The 23,736-nt window shown below is 52.5% G+C and overlaps 6 protein-coding genes across 6 annotated transcripts; 3 read left to right on the top strand and 3 right to left on the bottom strand.

The window, feature by feature from the left end:
- Nucleotides 1-450: 450 nt before the first annotated feature.
- Nucleotides 451-1,614, bottom strand: J7T54_000688 (transformer-SR ribonucleoprotein; the record flags this gene model as incomplete). Its single annotated transcript, XM_051504535.1, has 4 exons — nucleotides 451-881; nucleotides 945-1,291; nucleotides 1,348-1,459; nucleotides 1,563-1,614. The coding sequence occupies 4 exons, from the start codon at nucleotides 1,612-1,614 to the stop codon at nucleotides 451-453; spliced, it is 942 nt and encodes a 313-aa protein (XP_051364042.1).
- A 7,436-nt stretch (nucleotides 1,615-9,050) lies between these two features.
- J7T54_000689 (putative membrane protein-like protein) lies at nucleotides 9,051-10,733 on the bottom strand (the record flags this gene model as incomplete). The annotated part of the gene is made up of 1 exon (XM_051504536.1): nucleotides 9,051-10,733. The coding sequence occupies one exon, from the start codon at nucleotides 10,731-10,733 to the stop codon at nucleotides 9,051-9,053; it is 1,683 nt and encodes a 560-aa protein (XP_051364043.1).
- A 1,447-nt stretch (nucleotides 10,734-12,180) lies between these two features.
- J7T54_000690 (uncharacterized protein) lies at nucleotides 12,181-18,004 on the top strand (the record flags this gene model as incomplete). Its single annotated transcript, XM_051504537.1, has 3 exons — nucleotides 12,181-15,805; nucleotides 16,613-16,883; nucleotides 16,948-18,004. The coding sequence occupies 3 exons, from the start codon at nucleotides 12,181-12,183 to the stop codon at nucleotides 18,002-18,004; spliced, it is 4,953 nt and encodes a 1,650-aa protein (XP_051364044.1).
- Nucleotides 18,005-18,862: 858 nt separating this feature from the next.
- On the top strand, nucleotides 18,863-20,224 carry J7T54_000691 (DNA polymerase type-X family protein-like protein; the record flags this gene model as incomplete). The annotated part of the gene is made up of 3 exons (XM_051504538.1): nucleotides 18,863-18,955; nucleotides 19,090-19,211; nucleotides 19,273-20,224. The coding sequence occupies 3 exons, from the start codon at nucleotides 18,863-18,865 to the stop codon at nucleotides 20,222-20,224; spliced, it is 1,167 nt and encodes a 388-aa protein (XP_051364045.1).
- A 547-nt stretch (nucleotides 20,225-20,771) lies between these two features.
- Nucleotides 20,772-21,433, top strand: J7T54_000692 (MAPEG family protein; the record flags this gene model as incomplete). Its single annotated transcript, XM_051504539.1, has 4 exons — nucleotides 20,772-20,806; nucleotides 20,885-21,021; nucleotides 21,122-21,296; nucleotides 21,349-21,433. The coding sequence occupies 4 exons, from the start codon at nucleotides 20,772-20,774 to the stop codon at nucleotides 21,431-21,433; spliced, it is 432 nt and encodes a 143-aa protein (XP_051364046.1).
- Nucleotides 21,434-21,494: 61 nt separating this feature from the next.
- On the bottom strand, nucleotides 21,495-23,147 carry J7T54_000693 (putative metallocarboxypeptidase-like protein; the record flags this gene model as incomplete). The annotated part of the gene is made up of 1 exon (XM_051504540.1): nucleotides 21,495-23,147. One exon carries the CDS (start codon nucleotides 23,145-23,147, stop codon nucleotides 21,495-21,497), a length of 1,653 nt encoding a protein of 550 aa, XP_051364047.1.
- Nucleotides 23,148-23,736: the final 589 nt, after the last annotated feature.

Below are 23,736 nucleotides of genomic sequence, written 5' to 3' on the forward strand. Positions count from 1 at the left end.
AGACTCAATAAGGCCTGCGCGTGGCCGTCTTTTAGCCCAAAGTTGACCGCCACATGCCGGCGTGAAGAGGGTAGGCGTTAAACCGAGTGCGCAAGTACCGTCGCAACCTATGGCGTTCTTACAATGTGGTGTTTCTTAGCCGGATCATCGTCGCTCAAGTGACAGCTGCGACGTGCGCCAACTGTGGCGTGCCGTCCACCCACGTATCCCTTCGATGTGCCAGAGCCGAGTATTGCTCTGACGACATGCAGATCGAAGAACCTAGAAGAAATAAGAGTAGACCCCGTGACCCCATTAAGCAAGCATGACAAAAAGAAATCCTTTCGAAAACAGAAAAGGAGATAGTAAAGATGGAAGCACGAGGGTTCTGTGGCGCAGAGCCCTGGCCATTTGGCCGGCTTCCAGGGTTTTACCCCCGCCATGTCGTAGGGTAACAGGACGTAGTTGACTTTAATAGCCAGAGGCTCCGTAGGAGTCACGCGGCTCGACGCGAGGTGCGGGGGCATCGCTATAGCTTGCGCCACCGGCTGGAGGATCGCGAGCTCGCTCGGAGCCGCGGTCGTAGCGGTCGCGTTCAGCATAGCTTCCACCAGGTGCACTGCCGCGGTCTCCGCCATAACGATCACGGTCTTCACGGCCGCCTCCGTAGCGCTCACGGCCGCCACCGTAGCTGCCTTCACCACGGTCGCGGCGGTCATAGTCACGGCCGTAACCGCCTCGGTCGTCATAGCGGCGGTCGTCTCGGTAACCACGATCGTAGCCACGATCATAGCTGCGGTCGTCATAACGACGCTCGTATCCTCGATAGCGGTAAGGGTCATCGCGGCCATGGCCACCACCTCCACCACGGCGACGGTCATCGAAGCGAGGACGCGGTCCATCTGGGAGTTGTCTTAGCAATGCATCCCTGCGAAATGACTAAGGTGAGAATGGAAATATCGTACCTCGCTTAGGGGGGCCGAAGTACTTTCCAGGCGTAGGCGTGCGAGGCTTCGCGCGACGGGCCTTTTCGATGCTAAGAGTTCGGCCATCAATCTGTTCACCTTGGAGCCCTTCCCTAGCAGCTTCAGCCTGCTCGGGTGTAACCATCTTGACAAAGCCGAAGCCGCGAGATTCCTTGGTGTGGGGATCACGCATGATCTGGCATTTTTCGACGTCGCCATACTTTTCGAACATCTTGGAGATCTCGGACTCATTGAGACGAGGGTGAATGCCGGTTACGAACAAGTTTGAGCCGGGGTTGACTGCACCATCGTCGTCTTCATCCCTGGGCCCAGACGAGGGCTTGCGACTGCTTCTGGGAGTATTAGCGTTGGTGGTGTCTGCTGTTGTGACAGGGACACGAACCTGTCACCGTTGCCCCCAGGGGAGGCCGAGCGGCGACGTGACCCATCATTGTCGTCGCGAGACGGCCGCGGTGACGCGCTGCGATTGTCGCGCTCGTAACGAGGAGCTTCGTCTGGCGGTTACAGTTAGTATCCAGCTCGTGAGAAGAACATTGGCTGCGCGCATCGAACAACAACGCGCCACAACTAAAGCAAGGCCACAGAATTTTCAGGTACCTTCATAGCGGTCGCCGTTGGCGTCTTCGTAGTCCATAGCTGTCGTTGCCATGATGGTTTCGCGAGGTAGTGTAGGTACCAGATATGACTTTTGGTGCTGCTGGGGGCCAAAAAGCGATGACAGAAGGTTTTGTAGGTACAGATGAATTGACGTGAAAATCAAAAAGCACTTGAAGTTGGGGACGCATCGCGGCGGGTCCACTCCTGATTATGTCAGCATAAAACATCGGCGCTCATTGGCACCCCTCATCGGCAGGGCCTCGTGCAGTGGGTCCCGTCAAACCGGTTGTTTGGCAATGAAGTTCACTTTAGCTCATCGCGGGAATGAACGACGTAGGTAGTAGTCCTTAATTAAGACATCCCGTGCCTCAAAGCAGAGTCCAACGAACGCATGAGAAGATATAACAACTGGATAATACTGAACGCGCGACAAGGGCGTTCTAGGATGTGGCATTCTTCTCAAGACCTTCGACGTGGGCGTGCCGCAGTTGTCGAAATTTGTTATGGCAATGAAAGAGTAATTGCAAACTTTCTCATGATGGGTTACAGGGAGGGAGGGTATCGCTCGACGGAAGCTTCACTGGATTTAAAGCCACTGCGACCAACTGGCTGGCGCTTCTTCGATAGAGGAACTCCTGTCTAACAATGAGTGCCTAATGCAAAAATATGACAAGCTATTCCAGCTTAGCTCCGGGTCCAGGTGTGTAGGATGCACATGCAAAGCTTTCTGTGGTGGAAGGGGCTTGGTGGAAGAGTGATCTTGTAGTTGGCGTACGACCATTAAGTGATAGCGGAAATTGGCCATCAAGCAAAGGGAGCAGAGGTGAATACGACCGGTGTAGTGAGTGCTGTGCTATAAGCTGAAATGGCCGCACGACCTGGCGTCGATCACGAAGTAGCTAGGTGATCAAATAGACCAGAAATTGTTGTGACTTGACCATGCTACCACACATCTTCTGGGAAAATTTCGTGCTCCTCGCCATTGTCCCTGATGTGCCGATGGTCCTTGTCTCGACGCATAGGTTTTCGCATGTCATATGCGTCCTCGCCTGATCTGGTCGGGTCGGTCGCATGGTCACCATAGTAGTCCTTAACCACGCGATAGACGCTGTAGCCCATGTTCTTATAAAATCGAATGGCTCTCTCGTTGCTCCGCCGCACGAACAAGTCCACGAACCAAGCATCTTGTTCATCCGCTGCTGTCTCGAGTTGTTCTGTAAGCATCTTTCCAATTCCCATTTTCCTCGCCTCTGGCGCTACAGTCAGTGCTGTTATATGCCCATGCCATGGGAGGTAGTGCTCAGAGAACTTGTACGCATCAGGCGAAGATTCGACTTTGCCCATGACTTTCATGAATCAGTCGCCGTATTGAGGATAGACGATTCATGTCGCTGCTTACTGTAACCGATGATGTTCCCCCGCTGGTCTTGACAGACCTGGAACAGAGAAGGCCACTTTGCATGATACTGCAGGTAAAAGTCAAGGTCGTATGTCTCCGTAAGAGGGTCCAGGTTGCATTTGGCAAACCGATTAATGTCATCAGGACGAAAAAGCCTGAAAGATGCCATGGCAACAAATCTACTATAGCCGATGGCTTTGCAGGTTCAGGGTGTTTGTGTGACGCTGGGGTGGCTGAGGTAGTTTTTCACCCATTCCGACTTGCAGCCCAATGATTAATGAAAATGCAAGATGTTGAACACAGCTTGAGAGCACCGCCCCTTGAACAGGGATTGGCTCCTTAATTAAATACTATCCACCCGACAGCAACTGAACGTGCTTGTCAGTGCCAAGTGGCAGCGGAGCCTCCAGTAGCAAGCCCCTGCCAACGAGGACTGGACCTGTCACCTAATAAAGACTAACGGTCCTGGCGTGCGCGTGTCCCCACCTGGTGCCCGACTCGGAGCACCTGCCTAAGCTGCAATGCTGCATTGCACCTACCGACTGTGACCCTGCAACATCACCCCTGGACAATGAATCAAAGACGTTATCGCCAATCCCGACTAAATATTCATACCTGCAGCTCGCACAGCTGATCAAGCTCTTCGCCAGGGCATTCGCAAGGTTCCTCCCTCGTGACCCTGGATCTCATATTTTTTTGCGCATCGCGGACGCTATAACATCGAATGACAGACATCCTTGCCCCTTTGCCATCGCACATTGATTTGAGCCGGCGTGGCAGCAGATAACCCCACAATGTCCTCACCGCAAACACCTCGACACTCGCGACAGTCCTCAGCTATCGATACCTTCCCAGATTCCCCAGGATTTCGACGTTCATCGAACGGCCCTGCCTCCCCCTATCGTGGGAGTTTCTCACGACAAGATACCCACGACATGAGTGAACTAGGAGTCAGCGCAACCAGTGGCAACGGCACGGGGAATTTGGCTGACGAGCTAGCCGATGCCTTCTCGGAATCGGAGGAAGAGTATCACGGGGGAATAGAGGATGGGACAGATGTCACCAAAGATATCTCAATAACAAGCTCGGGTCAAGCACATCAAGTGGCCTCAGATGGTGGACTTCACGTTCCCCCGACGAAAGATCGCAGCAATCACAGGAGGAGGGAAAGCGCGTACGATGGCAGCGAGTATGGCTCCGAGACCGACCTCGACTCATCTGGGTTACCGCCAAATTTGGTGGCTAAAATTGACGCTGTTGAGTCACTTGCACGGCGTGGAATAGAGAGGTACGGGGGGCCGGCCGATGATATCGTCGAGAGAGTCACGGAATCGCTCCGTGATCTTGGCTCACAGTCTACCATTGAGGGAAGCGCTTCAAGGTTAGACCGCTCATGGCCCATCATGACTCGGCGCGTTGACGAGATCTTACAGGCTCATTACTGCTCATTCCGCGTTGACAACACACTTGGCTCATCAGGCTCGGCAGGTCCACAGTCTGAGCCTGCCCATACTGTCACCAATGGCTCCACCACCTGATTTAGAAGCGATTGAGGAGCTGATCCCGCTGCTGGTGGCGCTCTCCGAAGAGATGCCTCGCCCTTCGACGGCTGCGTTGGACTCTCTCGCTACCTTACACTCACATACTGCAGAGCTCGTCCAGACACTGAATTACCTAGCAGATACTCTTCACATGTCACGGCAGACTACATCAACAGCAGCAAGGCGGCTAAAGTCTGCCAAAGAACTCGTCGCTGATATGAGGCGAGAGGAAGAGCTTCGAGAAGAAGGGGAACGATGGCTCACAAAAGGTAATTGGGGTGAGCGCTTGCAGAATCGGGAATGCGCCGGGGTATGTGGTGATGTCGTGGGCGGATTTGAGGAAGTGTGCAACGGCTGGCGAGAACGTCTCTTGGCGCAGGCTGACGCCCAGGCGTGAATCGTCGTCGAGTCCAGATCAAATTTGACTTTGGAATTCAAAAGCGATAATAGTTTTCAATATTGAGGTTGCCTGAAGTTGACGCGGTGGAACGAGTCGTGCAATACAGGTTGCATCTTTGCTTTACCATATGCCCTTGAACTGTAATTGCCACGTTGGTAGTCTATCTAAGTAGTTGTAATCCGTAGTACTGCTCCTCATTGCATAGGCAATTAGATCCAAACATACGATAACTTGAATGAATGACGTGATGCAGGCCGTACGCACCATGATGGAAGATAACAAATCCGTTCGCCAAGGTACATGGCCTTTGCTTAGATGTGATGCGATTATTCGATGTCTTTCAATGTTATATAAGTACGTAGCAATATCGGCCTTGCTGTCAAGCATGGCGGTAAACCTGAAGGCGCTCTGCGGCAGTCCCGCGTTCCACGCGACGTATCCGCGTCGAGTTCGCGTTAGACACAGTGTTAATTTGATGTCAGGTAAGGTATCGGCGCAGACTACTGTGGTGCCAGGTGTATATGGGTAAGGTACAGTGCGCGGACAGTTTAGCTCACTATCGAGTCGCCAGGCAATTAACGCGCCTCCCTTCCATGGATGGGTAAGAGCTAAGTTGGGCTCATCCGCCGTCCCCGCGATTGAAAACAACAACAAGGCAACAATCGAATCTCACCGCGCAAGGTCGCGTTAGAGCGGTCGCATGGGCTCACACTGCGTTCAATAATAAACAAAGCCTGACCTTTCTTGTGAGGGAGGAATTAGACTCTGTATGTTGATTGTTTGTCTATTATTGCCAAGGAGTCGATTAATGCTAACGTTGATATTTGATGTTGGTATCATTTGCAATCGCAGCGCAGAAGCTGAAGAAAAATGGTCAAGTTACGCACATCTACGTATAGAATCAACTTCGACTTCCGTGCTCGTAGCATAAATCCATTTCACCCCAATGTGCAAAGGAGACGCGTCTTCCACGCACAATTACAGGGAGTCCTTCTCGCGAAGTGAGTCAAGTGACAGCCTCGCTTGATATCAATTAGTACCTGCCTACACAACAAGCACGACGTCTCAACCGCGTCAAGTTTTGTTATGAGCTACTATCGCGAGCCATGAACGCAGGGTTGGAGTGGCTGGGTGGCTGGCAGCCAATAGATGCTAAGATAGCTCCCCAGCCGCGCGTGATTGAGTATCCACTACACCGAGCTCAGCTCAGGCTAGTGGTCGGTTCCCTTCAGGGTGGTAGGTCCCTATGCCCGCGCGCCGACGTCTTCATTCCCGTCCCGAGCCCAACTCCTACCATCCTCGAATGCTTCACTCCGCCACGACCTACGTACCAGCAATCTCAAACTCACCGTCTCGCGTCAACCTCTACAAGGATACACCAGCGAATCTAGATGATTCTTGCGACCGCTTCCCTGCGCTTCTGAACATTTCATCCCTCGTTCTGTCCGGTCCTCTCTGTTCCCCGCCACGGCCTCAGAACCAGCTTCGAACCTTGAACGATTATTTCGTCGTTCCTCCTCACCAAAAGTACACAAATAGGAAGTGTGAGAGCTGTGTCGAGTTCCAGTCGCAATTCTTCCCGACTACAGTACTGCGACACGTGCCCGATATTCAACTACCTCCACCCTCACCTGGATTTAAGAACCTAGCCACTTACTTTCGCTGGGGACATGGCTTCGCGTCCAGATGAGGCAGCCGTGAGGAGAAAGGCTCAAATGTCTGCAATGGCTGGAACAGCCGCTGTCCATAGGTTAGCAACGCCGCCGCCGCCTACAGAGCGAGAGAGAGTTGCGGATTCAAAACACAATATCGAGGCGAATTCGCAAAGAAGGACCAGAAGCACTATGAGCGTACAAGAAGAGCTGCGAGCGGGGAGCATTGATCATGCCTTACTTCGAGAAATGGGCCGTCCGCATCGTGAGAGCACACCGAGTGCTAGTCCACACCATAAACGACAACGTATAAATGGTGATCGGTAGGCCAAGCATGTACACCTATGTGAAGACTCACCTTGACTAATGGTTGCAAGTTTCATCCCGACACGTTCTGGTCAAGATCTTCAAGCCAGCTTCAGCCTGCTGCACGATGATGCGTCTCCTGCCACTCCGAAGCAGAAGAAACGCACGCCACAAGGAGAGCTGCACTTCCAGAAGAGTAAGTAGCCATGTTGCATTAGGCGACAATCCGTTCCAATGCTGACTTGTGTAGCGGAGGAGGCTAATCGCACATTCTCAACCCTCCTACGTGCTGAGTTGTTTGAAAAAACTGTTCCGCAAGCTAGCGCCGGTCCCTCGTCCCCGGATCACACGGTACCAGCAATGACGAAGGGTGAGATGAGTCGATCGAAAACTCCACCAAACCAGAGCCCTCAATTGTCTTTACCTTCATCCCTTACTCCTTCGACGCCCCATAAAAATCTTTTCACCTACCTGTCGCCACGGCACCATAACCAGGTAGGGCAACCTACTCCGTCCAAGACACCACAAAGTCGACATGGCCCAGTGCTTGATCCCAAGTCAGAAATCTACAGTCTATCGCCGGTTCGCCTCAATTCCCAGCAAATGCTGCTCAGCCCACGGCGGCAGCCCCGAGCTGTGAGCAAAGTTCCATACAAGGTGCTTGACGCACCCGAACTGGCCGATGATTTCTATTTGAATCTAGTCGATTGGGGTAGTGCCAATGTCCTGGGTGTTGGGCTTGGTCAAAGCGTCTACATGTGGAATGCCCACACCAGCAAAGTCAACAAGCTATGCACCCTGGAAGATGATACTGTCACCAGTGTTTCTTGGATCCAGAAGGGAACACATCTAGCGATCGGGACAGGAAAGGGTCTTGTTCAAATTTGGGATGCCGAAAAGGCTCGACGTCTGCGCACAATGACCGGTCACACAGGTCGCGTGGGGTCCTTGGCTTGGAACACTCACATACTCACATCAGGCTCAAGAGACAGGCTGATATACCATCGCGACGTTCGTGCCCCTGATCAATGGTTTCGCAAGCTGGTCGGGCACAAACAAGAGGTTTGCGGGTTGAAGTGGAATTGTGAAGATGGACAGTTGGCGAGTGGCGGCAACGATAATAAATTGATGGTATGGGATAAGCTCTCCGAAACCCCTTTGTGGAAATTTTCGGAACACACGGCGGCTGTCAAGGCGATCTCATGGTCTCCGCATCAACGCGGGCTCCTGGCATCTGGCGGTGGTACCGCGGACCGGAGGATCATCTTCCACGATACAGTCAAGGGCTCAGTGATCAATGAGATTGACACTGGCAGCCAGGTTTGCAACCTTGCTTGGTCGAAGAACTCGAATGAAATCGTGTCCACCCACGGTTACAGCCAAAACCAAATTGTGGTTTGGAAATATCCATCCATGACCCAAGTCGCTAGCCTCACTGGTCACACATATCGCGTTCTCTACTTGGCAATGAGTCCAGATGGGAAGTCTGTGGTCACTGGTGCTGGCGACGAGACTCTGAGGTTCTGGAACGTCTTCGGCCGACGGCCCGGCGCACGCGAAGACGGCGAGGGAACAGGCAAATTCGCTGAATGGGGAGTGATTCGATGAGGAGGTTGAACACACTTCTCTGACTGGGTTTGCTTTCTATCAACATGAGTATTCGGGTGAGCGAGAAGAAGTCTTTTGGACTTGGAGCAGTACTTGGTACCGGCAGTGATAGTGTTTTTTTCTGTTAGCGCTTGCTGCCTTTGATGGGGTCATTCCTCGTACAACTCATGGCTTTGGAGAATATTCAGCGGTATCAGGGCGGTTGATTAGGGACATGGGCACAGCGTTTGATTCACATATATTGCATTAGCATAGCGAACATCTGATATCGGGACAAAATCATGATTTTATGAGAACACGAGCTTGAGCTCTCAATAAATAACCAAGCACATGTCATTATTATCTTCCGAATAGCATGAGGCATCACTAGATCCCATCGCCCATGTTTGAGCCATACTTTCTAATCACACGCTTTCAGTGAAACAAATCGCTATCCAACCTGGTGCGCCCATCATATACGAATCCTGGTGCCACGTTCAACAGTGGTGCACGAACGACCAGACTAACTACCATGTAGTCTAGACAGCAGAGGCCGAAAGAGAATACAATCGCAAACAACAAGCGAAATCCTGTCTGAGTGCCTTACGGCCGAGCGGATGTGCTTTTCCGCTCGTGGACAGAGTCTGAGTTGCCTTCGTCAACACCGGACGGCCCCTTGATATCCTCATCCAGCAGTGGGATCTTGGCGGAGTTGATATTCGGTACGGTAGTGCTGTCGATGCCCTCGGCGAGTTGCTGCGTGCTTCCTTTCTGTCTCTCGCTGTTGAGTGACGCTGCCGAAGCTCCAAGGCCAAGTAGCTGATCCGATTTTTCGGCGGCGGGCGTGGCGGGTTCCGTTTGGGGACCCATGGGAGGTGATTGTAGTCCAGCGTCGGCCAGACTTTGCCATTTCAGGACCTCTTGTTTCATGCTTTCAAGCTCCTTTTGGAAACGCTTGCCGAAGACATCGATGTAATACGTTGAACCGTTGTAGATGCTCCATGAGAAAATAACCATGAGAAACCCCGCGGAAGCCCATCGACTCAAGAACCATAAAGGGCAAGGCACCATCGTGAGACAGGCATATGCGTACTGGATAAGCATAAAAGCAGTTTCTTGCAGGCTATCTGGAAGAGCCAGCACAAGCTTGCCAATCAAAGTCTTGGAGTACGAGCGCCGCAGCCATGTAAAGGACGTGGGTCGGCCCGCTGCAATCTTCTCCCTGCGTCTTACCGTAATGAAGAAATAGTAGCAGACCTGCCAGATGGCATAAGGCAGTGTGCTCCAGGCAAGCATCGAGAACACGTTAGCGTACGCTGTTGACGATCCGGGGTCCGCATTTTTTATTGCCCATATAGCTGGGAACCGTTCCATCTGCCATTCAGGATCAAGCAAGTGGACGACACAATGCAGGGTCGCACAAGGCATCATGTGGATGAACAATGATGTGACCTTGTCGAAGCTGTGAAACACGAGGGAATTGCGCCACATGATGATCGCCACAGCATTGTTCCCAAAGGCCAAGCAATACGCCGAGGTGAAGAGTCGCTTCGAGTTCGGGAAAACCCAGAGACTCAGCGCAACAAGAAGGTTCGTGAAGTAGCAAAGATCAGCTAGGAAATAATGCAGACCGCGCCGGCGATAGGTGAAGAACCGAATGGGCATGAAGTACATGAGCTGGACAGTGTACCAGATGTGGAAGTACTCAGGATAAGCGCCGATCAGATATCCACTGATGAAGATGTTCATGACACCACAAATAAACGAAATCTTCTCGCGTAAGCTGATGGCTTTCGTGTCGTTCCATTGTTTCCCAAGATTCTCGACGCGTCGCCTCATACGCTTTCGGTACCGGTCCAGCTGCTCATCCGCAGAAGGCAAACGTTGTCGCCATTCGTCCACAAGACGCTCCCGAGCTACTTGCGTTTTGGATTTGAAGGCATCTTTGGACCTCCGGACCTTGTCTGTTTGAGCCGAGAGGTTTCGTTGGAGCTTCTCCAGCTGCTGTGGCAGGGCAAAGTTATCCAATAAGTCGAGCACGGTAAGTCTGTCCAATGGCGGCAACGTGTCCCAGTCCTCTTGGTATGAGCTGCTACCAGAGAACGAAGGATTCCTTGAAAGTCTCGGGCTCTTAGGGGTCATCGGACCAAGCATCGGGGTATCGAGGAGGGCGTCATCCAGCGGGGACGAGCTCAGCAGCGACACAGCATCATTCTCTAGCGGCGGTTGGACGCCCGGATTATTCGCCGCTGTGGAAGCCGGAGCAGATTCTGGACTGCGCGACATCGCGCGCGTTTCGTAGTTGCGGATCCTGATTCTCGAAGTCAGCGCGCCGTGTTCTTGAAAAAAAGTAGTAATCTTGTAGGCTGAACGAACTGGGCTTCAGATCAGTCGACAGCCAGGCTTTGTCAAAGCCCAGGGCGGTTGAGAGAGATCAAGTCCTCCGATTTATGGCAAGCAGAGAGGTGGCGGACGGCGTTGGCTTTTATGTGGAAGAGAAAATAGCTCTCCATTTGGTGGTGAGGAGGAATGTTAAGACTGCGTAGCAAAGGCGCTGGGAACTTGACTGTGGGCACGACTTCCTGTTGTTGGAGAAGGGTCTTGAGCTCGTGGGTTCATGTTGCGTACTGTGTGGGGCATTGAGATGACTCCGCTTAGATTCCCGCACTGCTGCTTGCTTCAATGTTTACTTCAGTCCTTGACCCAGTGAGCCCGGCGTGGTAGTCTAAGATCACTGTTGAGTCCAAAACGTCCATGTCTTCTGCATGTACATACTAATTAAGAACCCACATGGTTGAATTTCCATGATTTATAGCTGCGGAAGGGATACTAGTCAAAGCCTCGGAAGCAGTGAACTGCTTCCATTTCCCTAAGCCTTCAATGAGGGCCGGTGACCGTTAAATACATGTTAAATGCAACGTACTTGCCAGCCCCTAATAAAGAACTATCTGTCGGTCGAGCCGCATGACCAAGCCGCTTTGTTAGCCCTGAAGACATGTCCCGTGGTCCCGCACCTGTGGTCCAGTACAAAGTACCGTGATCAGTTGCAGCTTTCACGGCTGAATCAAATGTCGTCATTTCCCCATGTGGGCAGATCTACAGTGCGAAACTGTGCTTCACCTCGCTCTGCCTGGGGTTGTGGCGCAAGCTTCAGAACTGCTAGTCAAGACCCACAATATGGCATCGGCCGACGCGGTGATTAGTACCTTGAGCAGGCGCGTCGCGTCTGCACTGTCACCTCGCGAACCTAATCTAGTAGCCAGCATCGTGTGACATTTGCATTGGACTTGGTTGTCGAGATCTCGACGTGGCGCTTGTCAACAGGATCTGTTGCATGTCCTGACTTCCATTCCTCGAACACGCGTTGTTCGGTACCCAGCAGGTGCGCTCAACTACAAACGTCGCGTCCTTGGCCCAGCAAATTGGTTGCTAGTCAGGCGCGCCAAACCCCCACCATTTCCTTCAAGGCACTCTGATCGCGCTTCTGGACGTCCTCAATTCTGCTGATTATCGCCAACTCGAAGACCGCCCACGTATCAGAAACATAGCGCCGCGGCGAGCGTCGCGAGTGTGGTCATAATGGGGAAACTTATTCGCCTCGAATTGTTCAGTAGGTTATTCGGAAGAAGCGCGATACAACTATTACTGACTCCTTGATCAGACTTTAAGTCCTACAAAGGCCATCACACTCTTCTGTTTGGTGATTCTTATTTCACCTCCATCATTGGCCCAAATGGATCAGGCAAATCTAATTCGTAAGTCTTACACGCCGGTCGAGCAAACGCTCAAGAACGTGCTAACCGAACCAAGCATGGATGCCATATCCTTTGTCCTGGGTATCAAATCATCGCATCTTCGCTCAGCACATCTCAAAGACCTTGTCTACCGCGGCCGCGTCCTACAAACTTCCAAGATAAACGACGACGGGTCCGTGGACGCGAATGGGCCTTCGAATGGAGTTCCCAATGGCAGCCAGCAGGCTGCTCGCGGTGATCCGAAGACGGCATGGGTCATGGCTGTTTACGAGGACGATGCAGGTGATGAACAACGGTGGAAACGCTCGATCACTAGCTCAGGCGCGAGCGAATACCGCATCAACGACCGCGTCGTCACTGCACAACAATACAACGAAGGGCTAGAGGCTGAGAATATCTTAATCAAGGCGAGGAACTTTCTCGTCTTTCAAGGCGATGTCGAAGCCATTGCCTCGCAGTCACCACAGGATCTGACCCGGCTGGTTGAGCAAATCTCCGGCAGCCTAGAGTATAAAGGCGATTACGAGAGATTACAAGCCGAGGCTGAGCAGGCAGCTGAGAATCAAAACTTCCAGTTGCAACGCCGCCGTGGCATCAACTCCGAAATCAAGCAATATCGCGAACAGAAGAAGGAGGCGGACAACTTCCAGAAAAAGGCAGACGAAAGGGACAACGCCATTGTCACGCACACGCTCTGGAAGTTGTATCACTTTCAGAAGGCAATGGACGACTCTAAGGCAGCTATACACAGTCATCATGAAGACTTGAAGGATTTGAGGCGGAATGTTGAAGTCTTTCAGCAAAAGCTGGATGTGGCTCGCGAAAATCAGTCTAATGCGGCTCGTCAAGTTTCCAAGATTGAGAAGAATATCAAGGGCATAGAAAGAGGTATCGAAGATGCCCAGGATTCTATGATTCCGCACGATGAGAAGATTGCCGAAACAAATCGGCGCTTGGAAGTGAACAAGTCGAAGACTGATCGCATCACACGCGAACGCGACGAGCAAGCTGCCACCATTGCAAAGCTTCAGAAAGACGTTGAGAATGTGGTGAAAGCCGAAGCCAGATTTGAGAAGGAGATTAAAGACCAAATGCGGCAGCAGGGCCGCGACATCAGTGACGCAGACAGGAAAGAATACGACGTCCTTCGCTCTCAGGTCATGCTGAAGACCACTGCAGACCAAAAAGGATTTGCGCAATATGAGCGCACAGAGAAAGCGGACGAAGTCACCTACAGGAATCTGGAAAGTAAGGTCGATTATTATGTGAGGCTCATCGAGAGGAATGAGGCCGACTTGGCGCAGATTGCAGAGAGGAAAAGGTCGACGGAAGCGATTGCACGGGAGCTAACCAGTAGTGTCTCCTCCATGAAGAAGGAGTTCCACCGATTGCAAGCAAAGCGTATTGAGAGCAGCCAGAAACGGACCGTTCTCGAGGAGAGGCTTGAGGATGTGTCTCGAAAGCTCAAGGACGCTGATGATGGACGCCGGCAAAGCGATAGGGAGAGGAGACTAAAGGATATGATTGCTACTCTCAAAAGTGCTTATCCGGGTGTTCATGGCCGTGTTGGCGATCTTTGCAAGCCCAAACAGAACAAGTTCGAGGAGGCTGTTCTTGTGGCTCTAGGTCGAAACTTTGATTCCGTCGTCGTAGACACGGAGAAGGTCGGCACCGACTGCATTGCCTATCTACGCGAGCAGCGGTTCCCCACGATGAGCTTCATTCCTCTCGACAACATCAAAATCCCGCAGCTGAACACGAGCATCAAGGGTATCAAGGGTGCCAGGTTGGCTGTCGATACTGTCAACTTTGATTCGGCTTTTGAGCGTGCTATCATCTACGCTTGTGGTAACTCGGTCGTGTGCGACACCATTGAAGTTGCAAAGCACATCTGCTTCGAGAAAAGGTTCCCTGTCGAAGCAGTTACTCTGGATGGCTTTGTCATCCATGAAGGTGGCACTATGACGGGAGGAAGGGGCCCTGACTCGAAGGGCAAAAGGAGGTTCGAACAGGCAGACATTCCAAACCTCGAGAGGTCGGCCAAAAATTTGAAGGAAGAAATCGAGAACCTTCCAAAAGCCGACCGTCACGGCAGCAAGGAAGAGGCTCTGGAGTCCGAGCTGGCTGTCCTTGAGCGCAGGCTCAAAGTCGTGAGTGATGAAGTCGAAGGCTTCACCAAAAACTACGAAAGCAAGCAGAGTGAAGTCAAAAGTCTGAAGAAGGAGTTGCGAGCTATCCAGCCTAAATTCGACCAAAAGAAAGCAGAGCTGGAGAGTGTCAGGGCAAACGCTCAGAGATTCAAGACCGCCATCAGCCAAGTTGAGGATGAAGTCTTTGCCAGTTTCTGCTCAAGACTGGGTTACAGTGACATTCGAGCGTACGAAGTCTCACAGGGAAAATTCGAGCAAGAAGCGAATCAGAAGCGCCAGGAGTACTCAGTACAAAAGCAGAAGCTGCACAACAGGCTCAATTGGGAGATTGAAAATCACAAGCAAACGGAGGCCCGTCTTAAGACCACTCGCGACAACATTCGCAAGCTCGTCAACGACATCAAGGCTTTTGAAGAGGAAAAGTCCAGCCTTCAAAGCAAGGTTCTTGAGATGCAGGCTGAACTGGAGGCACTTGGCGAGCTTCTCGACGAACACAAAAGCGAGCTTGCCGAGCGCTCAGAGAAGGTAAGCGAAGCTAAGGCTGAATTGCAGAAGCGCAGCAAGGGCATCGAGAGTCGCCAAAAGGAAATCACAGAGCTGGAGAACATTGCCCTCAAGAATAGCTCCAGCAAGTCAACGCTTTTGCGCCGTTGTCGGTTAGAGCAGATTCAAGTTCCCTTGGTCGAGGGCACTTTGGACGACTTACCATTGGAAGACGAAACCATGCATGCAGATTTCGATGGTATGGATCTTGACGACGATCAGGAGGCTCCGGACGACATTGCCCGGCACCATGGCGTGGAAATTGACTATTCAAGCCTGGACCCGGAATATCGAGAATCAGGCGACGAGGAAGTTGAGACTCAACTTCAACAACACATCTTGTCACTCAACTCGGAACTCGAGAAATTAAACCCCAACATGCGCGCAATGGAACGACTCGAAGGCGTTGAGACGCGCCTCAAGCAGACCGATGAGGAGTACGAGGACTCGAAAAAAGCCGCTCACAACGCTAAGGAAGCTTTCCGGGAAATCAAAGAAAAGCGGTATGAACTGTTCAACAAGGCATTTTCCCACATTCAGGATCAAATAAAGGTCGTCTACCGGGACTTGACGCGTTCTGAAGCGTATCCTCTGGGCGGACAGGCTTATCTCGACATTGAAGAAGATACCGACATGCCGTATCTTTCTGGTATCAAATATCACGCCATGCCGCCTCTGAAGCGATTCCGCGACATGGAACATCTCTCAGGCGGTGAGAAGACGATGGCCGCCTTGGCATTGCTGTTTGCGGTTCACAGTTACCAATCGAGTCCTTTCTTTGTCCTGGACGAGGTCGATGCAGCGCTCGACAATGCCAACGTGGACAAGATCAAGAAGTACATCAGAGATCACGCTGGACCAGGCATGCAGTTCGTCGTCATCAGCCTGAAGGCTGGCCTCTTCCAAGACAGTGAGAGTTTAGTAGGAGTGTATCGCGATCAAGAGGTTAACAGTTCACGAGCATTAACGTTGGATGTAAGTTCTGTGGTCCTTGATTAACGAGACAATGCTGATGGCCAATCTAGCTGCGTAAATATGCGTGAGAGACATGTCTCCTCACATCTGAGGAATGCGCGCGCCCCCGGTTGGTAGGGTTCAGGCTGTACAGAGCCGTCAGGATTGTTCAATAGAGACGGAATGTAGTCGTCTGGCCTGAAGGGACGTGCTGGTGTTTAAGTCGTTGCCGTAAAATGTCAAAAATGGCCTCTTCTTGGCCATTCATTTGATTCTTTAAACTCTACATCTTAATGGCATCGAAGTCAGACACTGGGTGCTTGATTGCTTGTCTGTCGTTACTTGATCTTGCTTGACCTGGCGTTGAGTCGGCTGTGGCTCGAAAGTTTAGCCTTACACAGCCACCTTAGTCATCATCTAACAGGCCCTTGCGCTAAAAACGCCCCAGCGTCTGTGCGACCTGCTGCTCTTGTTGGGTCTCTAAGAACCGGAATAGTTACGCGACACCTCTAGGAGACATGCATCGCTTATTGTCGGCCATACAGCCACTGTCGCACTGACCGCCAGATATTTTCGGGATCCCATGACGGCAAGCGTCTACCAACACCGATGCACACATAGGTCCGAGAACTTGACAGAGTCTGCGATGTGCATGGTGTCAAGCCCATTCCCAACGGTTTCAAGTGGGATGGTCCTTGTGTGCAAGGCGCGTCTCATCGCTGTATCGATTGCGTCGTTGATTTGCACCGATTTCACAGTATAGAGCAGACGTACACTATACGAGTTGACGAAGCGACCAAAGAACGATCGAGCACTTCTGTCTCGCAAGTCGTCGTTGCGATCATGGACCTCGCTGTAGACTTGGTAAAGTCGGTGTTGCGTGCCTTCTACTCGACGCGCGAGATCCTGGTCATTGATGCTCTCGTCTTGCACCGAACTATTCGCGACGATGATCTCTCGTATTTGATGAACCTGAATACGAAAGACCTGCACAAACTTTGCGGGAAGTTGCGAGAAGATCGTCTTTTGGTACAGTACGTATCTACAAACACTCACAGCTTACGCAAGACCAACTTTAACGGCAGATAGACAAACCAGGCCGGAGCTGGTCAAGGCGAACGGACGCAGCGTGCATAAAACATACTACTACATCAACTACCGGCAGACTATCGATGCGATCAAATGGAAAATGTACACAGTGGGCAAGGATGTCCAGGGCGTCGTAGTGCAGACAGACGAGAAGAAAGAGTACTTTTGCCTTTTCTGCAAGGCGGAATGGACAGCCATGGAGGTTCTCGACAACTCCAGCGATCAAGGCTTCCTCTGCCACCGATGCGGCCACGTCCTCAAATTCGACCGCGAGCGTAATCCCGCCGGCCATGAGCAGTCGACCCTTCTCAACGAGCAGTTCAAGTTCATCACCGAAACATTGCCCCGACTCGATCAGGCCGAAATACAAGAAAGCAATTTCGAGGAGTTGTTTGAACAGAGGCTGCCCGTCGTCCGCGATGAAACCCACCAACGAACAGACACAGAGGCGATTGCTGTCGATTCTCGACCTTTGGCTGTGAAAGGGTCTTCGACAACCGGGCCGCAGACAATCAATATCAGCATTCAGTCGGCCGATGGGCCATCAGAAGCGGAAAAGGAGGCCGAGAAAGCTCGCAAGGCGGAGATGGCTAAGAGGAACGAAATGCCATCGTGGCATGTCGAGTCAACGATTGGCCCTGGAGTTGGGAAACCCGCATCCAAGGGCCTCAACGCAATCAAAAAGGAAGCAGGCGAGGCTGACAAGCCAGCCGATGTCCCTCAAGCCGGCGGGACCCAGATTGATGACATTTTTGCGAAGCTAAAGGCAGAGCAGGCCTTGGAGCAATCTCGGAAAGATGCAGAGGAGGAAGATGACTCTGGATCTGACGACGAGGATGAAGAAGGTTTCCAGGACGTTCCCACCACCGGCGCGAGCTTTGGGCGTGCCACTACAACTACGCCTATCATGAAACGCGAGGCCTCCGGTGAAATATCTATAGGCTCGGAGGAGAGACAAGCGAAGAGAGTGAAGATTGAATCGGAAGCCAAACCTGAACCGAACGTCAAGGCAGAGCCTCCTGCTAGCGACGAGGACGACGATGAACTTGAATTTGAGGACGTCTGAGGGCAGATACTCTGGATAATAATGATAATACCAATAACAGCCACCTGCGATCCCAGTTTCCTGTGTTGCCTGTTGTTTTTAATTCTACTGGCGTGCTGCTGAGATGTGGTGACTGTAGTTGTCGCTTCTGGCTTCTCGTTTCCCGTCTTCCGTCTGGATGACGGCAAACGTCACTATTTCTTCACGCGCCCAAACCCTCAATTGAACTCGTACACGCCATCACAGGCGAGCACGAAAACTGCGTGAGTACAGCTTTACGACGGGCTTTCCAACTATGCCTTCCAGTTTAGGCGAGCAAACCTTTTCCTGAGGCGCTCCGAGGCCGAACGTGACAGGTCGAGGTCAACACAAGACGGAACAGCACACTCACCGAATGGCCCAACATGAGGGGGCATTTCCCAAGAGTTTTCGTTTTGCCTACCAAGCTATCGCCGGTAGAGCTGGACCGTATTGAGGGGTCGGTTGCGGAATTAACATGGGACGCAGCGGAAGCTCAGGTGTTCGTGGGAAAAATAAGTCGGCGTGAGCGTGCTCTTTTCGAGCTTCGCCGACTGAAGGTCCTTACAACGGACACTTTACAGCCCATCCGAGATCATCGTACTGGGTTTCCTCTAGTAAAGGGCGCAAAAACTTCAACCAGACGCAGCGGGACAGACGGACCGCATCCAGATTATAATAACACTGATTCAGCAGGCCATGATGATATCCAATCCCTCCGGCCAGGTCATATTCAAGTTGTCCGTCTGCAATGGCTTGAAGACTCACTTGATGCCGGAACCGTCCTCTCGACATCAAACTACTTACTGTACGAAGGCGCCAAGGTTGAAAATGAGCCCCAGCCGGCACTCGCGCCTACGCATGTATCTCAAGCTGGCACCGACGATATCGCGCAAGAGGCCCGTGTCCGGCTACCAGAATCTGCGCTTTCTCAACATCTCCGCAAGCGTAGCCGTGAGCGTCGGAAATCTTCAGGGTGTCGGAGCGTCGTACCTCAACGACCAGTGCTCGTTCACGAAACAACATCGGAGCACGATCTACCTTTGCCTCCGATACCTGCATTCCTGCACACAACATACTCATGCCAGCGCCCGACACCTGTGACGACGCCCAACACAAGTTTCGTGGAAGAGTTGAAGAAGGTCCGTGAGCTGCGACTGCTGGAGGGAGATTCTATCGGTGTCCGGGCGTACTCGACCTCCATTGCGACGTTGGCAGCATATCCCCATGTTCTACAAAGTCCATTCGGTAAGCACGGACCTGTGCCACAGGGCCTCTGATACTGAGAAGGCAGCAGAAGTCTCGCGCTTGCCCGGCTGCGGCTTGAAGATTGCCGAGTTATACCAGCACTGGAGGGAGCATGGTTCTCTGGCCGAGGCGGAAGAAGGAAGCAAGAACGAAAGGTTGTCTGTGTTGAAACTATTCTACGACATCTGGGGCGTCGGCGATACTACAGCACGGGAATTCTACAATAAGGGATGGCGTGACTTGGATGATATTGTCGAATTCAACTGGGGGCACCTCAGCCGCGTGCAACAGATCGGCGTCAAATTCTACGACGACTTCAAGCTCAAGATCCCCCGGCCAGAAGTGGAGGAGATTGGGAACATCATCCTCGGCCATGCCCAGGCTATAGATGGTGGTTACCAGATGGTCATAGTCGGTGGCTACAGGCGCGGTAAAGCCCAGAGCGGCGACGTTGATGTAGTCCTCAGCCATCCGGACGAAACGAAGACGCTGCGATTCGTTGAGAAGATTGTGCGCGCACTTGAGAAAAGCGAGCACATCACGCATACGTTGACCCTCTCTGTACGGAACAGTGAACGGGGTCAGACAGCGCTGCCTTGGAAGGGCGAAGGCCGGCATGGCTCGGGCTTCGACACGCTTGACAAGGCTCTGGTCGTATGGAAGAACCCTCAGGACGCCAAATCGCCTCATCGACGAGTTGACATAATCATTACGCCCTGGAAGACAGCCGGCTGCGCGGTACTGGGCTGGAGCGGAGGTACTACCTTTCAGCGTGACCTGCGACGATACTGCAAGGTTGAGAAGGGCTTGAAATTCGACAGCAGCGGCATTCGCAGCCGATCTGATGGCAGCTGGGTGGGTGTCGAGAGGGACCCGGAGCTAGGGCCGGCACCAGACATGGTCACCGCAGAGAAGCGTGTCTTTGAGGCATTGGACCTGCCATACAGGCCGCCTGAAGAGAGGTGCACAGGCTGAGTGTGTTGCACGCGTCGCTGTGCGATGGACGTTTAAAAGAGTCAAAAGACCTGGGCCTCCTCTCCTGTACTAACAGCATCACGGCAGCCTAACGTTTGCGGAGTTTCTACAGCATGGAGCCATACATAATTAATCGTCCGCGTCCAGTCGGCGGCCGGGCCAACACAAACCTCCGCGTCGGCCACTTATTATGCAGGGGTCGTCACAGACTCACTCAAGTTCATACACCGAGGGGCTTCTCTAGTTACTGCTGGATCGCTAGTACAAAGCACTATGCTGTCAATGCCTGATTTCGTAGCGCCTGGATTCACGTCCGACGGGCCGGGCTTGGCATGCGACAACGCGGTGGCGGACTTTGGCTCAAAACTCAGCAAGTCGGACATGGGGAAGAGCTGAAGAAAAAAAATAGGAGGGAGTGATAATTAGTACTGGCAGTCTGGCATACCTATAAAACTAAGCGTCCCGGTCACCTCCTCACATCAACCGAGCTCAGAACAATCCCGCCCACCACGCCAGTTTCGTTTCGCGCGCACAGCGATCCGCAAAGATGCCTTTCACTCTGCAGTTGCCCGACGAATATGGGTAAGATCCAATCTGCCCACTGGAAGTGGATGAGGACGTATCGCTTATAAGTATCAGCTACATCTTGGCCGTCGCTAGCTCCACGTTCCTTCTGAACACCTACCACTTCTACCTTACAAGCACGAGCCGCAGGGCCAGCGGGGTCGCGTATCCTGCTCCCTACGCTTCGGATGAGCAGATTGCCAAGAACCCCAAGGCCTTCACCTTCAACTGCGGTAAGTGCTAATCAAGCAATGCATTGTGCCACCATCCGCTGGCTGTCGCACAAGACAACTACCAATCCATGACGCCTTGCTGACCGATCCTGACCAATAGCCCAACGTGCTCACGCCAACTTCATCGAGAACCAGCCCTCCTTCCTTGGTGCCCTCGCCATTTCTGGCCTTCGCTTCCCCATGGCATCAGCCGTGCTCGGCGCGACGTGGGCTTTTGGCCGCCTCGCGTATGTCATTGGCTACACCAGCAGCGCCGGTCCCAAGGGCAGAGTCTTGTAAGTCTCTCATACAGAACACAGGTTGTGTGAAGGCTGACAATAATCCCAGCGGTTTCCTCGTGTCGGCCTTGTCCGACAACGCCCTGAGATTGATGGCCATGTACGCCTCGGTCATGTACGTTATGGATCAGTAAGACCGGAAGGGTTTGTAGTAATAGCTCCCAAACTAAGAGACAATGTATCTCTCATCCATGATCAACGACGTGACTTGCGGCGCCTCAATTCCATTCCGTCCATCTCTAGGCCTGGGTCGGTCTTGGTCTCTGACTCTGCCGCGTGCTGTACCACACTCCCTGGGTCAGAAAGGTGCTCAATACCATTATTGCCCAAAAGATAGTCGCCGAAGTACTTCATCGCATCGAAAATCTCTTCGCCTGTTGGGATGATATGCTCCTTCGGCAAAAGGAAGCCGTATGCGCCTGTGTCCCGGAGTTTGATCTGGTAGCTGAAGTGGGCGCGCAACTCGTGGTAGAACCAGTCAATAGCTGAGCCGCCCCTCGGCTCGACTCTTTTATGGCTGCCGCTGCCACCATCGCTCATGGTTACGGCACCTTTGCAAGCCGAGGTGACGGAATATGATTCGCCGTTGGAAAGACGAATGGCTTTCGCAATGCCGGCTGCCAGCTCCTCCAAATTCTCCAAGTTCGGGGGGTCGACGTCGCACGTGTACGAATATGGGAACAAAACTTGCTGTGAGTATGAATGGAGGTCCAGCAGCCCGACAAATTTGACATTGTTGAGGGCGGTCTCGTTTTTCGCCCATTCGGCTAATCTCATGGCTTCCACAGCCTGGAACGAGTGCTCACCACCGTAGCTCTCCGAGCACGGGTCGTTCTGAGTCCCTGTCCTGTCCCATTCGAACCCGAATGCATGATCAAGATCATAGCCACGGCAGTAGCGGAGATTTGTCTGTTGTCTGGTCTTGCGCCATAGCCGGTCGACGTTCCAAGTATATTCGACGCCATCAGGATTGACGGCAGGGACGAAAACAATGTCAAAATGCTCCAGTAATTTTGTGATCAAGCGCTCTTTTCCAAAGGAAGTGATGAAAGCCCAAGCCAAGTAGTTGACTGAAGTCGTCGAGATCCACTCGCGTCCATGCAGGCCACCGGTCACGACGATGGTCTTGCGCGCTGTCGCCGTTCCTGATGATACCGGCAGGCCGACGCGCAAAGCAGGAATGTCGCGGTCTTCAAAGGATTTACCAATCGTGATGTATCGCACATACGACGGGAACATGGCTTCAAGCAATTGCATCCATCGTATGATCACTGGCAAAGGTTGGTAGTCCTGGAAGAAGAGGATGTCTCCGGCACGGTCCGCAGGCGTTTCGGATAATTCAAGGTCTGCGTACATAGTCTCGGGCATGATTGTCGTCTCAGGCTCGCTGGATGACTGCGATCGATACACAGCCGCAGCCAAGTCGGGGATCAGTACCGAGTACGACGAGTGCAGAGTCTCTGGCAGCAACCCAAGAAGTGGTTTAACCTCGTTCCTTCCCAGGCGAATATCAACATAGTCTTGGGTGTAGGACCAGACGTCAAGGAAGAGACGGTCCACTGCCTTGCCCAATGCTTCCTCATCTGCAGCACTGCTCAAGTTCAGACGCAAAACCAGCTGGTCTGCGTACTGCGCCCGTATCGGACCGGGGACGAGGACAGGCTTATGAGGATGGCGCCCGAAGATCGCCTCGACTGTGCCATCGCGGAGCTTTGTCAACCAGGGAAAAAGTCGCTTATTGCCATGGACTGATGTGGCCCGGCTTTCGGTTTGCGCGCCTGTCCCGACGCTGCCGACAGCGCTGGCAAAGATCAAAGGCGCAATGCATGCTGCGACACCCAACTTCATCGTGGCGTCGCTTATATGTTCGTTGCAGCACTGGCTTGGGTGTTTTCAGGTGTTGGTATTGTATCGTCGTCAAAATCGCGAATTAACATGCCCTAGCGCGCCACACCGGGTCGAGCAGTCGGGAAGGAATGTTTCGAGCAACTGCAGAAGGGTGATGTGGCGGGTTGGACAGTCTTGTTTGGCGTGCAGTGATTGATACTAGGTCAGAGAATCGCGAGTACGGGCACAGCCACCTTACAGTGCAGTACCTCGCTAACCCAGCGCATTACTGAATACAACGGTCAGCCATTTCAGTCATGGCCACGTTGACAATAAGCGATACTATAACCTTCTCCCTGATGGGTACATTTCACGGCTCGGCTGATATTGAACTATGAATTAGTGTCCTTGAACGAGAAGATGGACCTACAGCACCTTGCCTCAGCTGTGGTATTAAGGTACATGTATGATGTATGGTTTGGTCCCTGGCTCCGCAGTCACTGGTGGATACCTACCTGCCACCCTCGCCCCGGGGCCTGGAGCTTGGAAGAATCCACCGTGCTCAACCGCCAGCATTGTTGAGATAATTCTCTTTACTTTCTGTACCAAT

The sequence above is a fragment of the Emericellopsis cladophorae genome (assembly GCF_022114955.1).
Source record: "Emericellopsis cladophorae strain MUM 19.33 chromosome Unknown NODE_9_length_645218_cov_115_098568, whole genome shotgun sequence".
NCBI lineage: Eukaryota > Fungi > Ascomycota > Sordariomycetes > Hypocreales > Bionectriaceae > Emericellopsis > Emericellopsis cladophorae.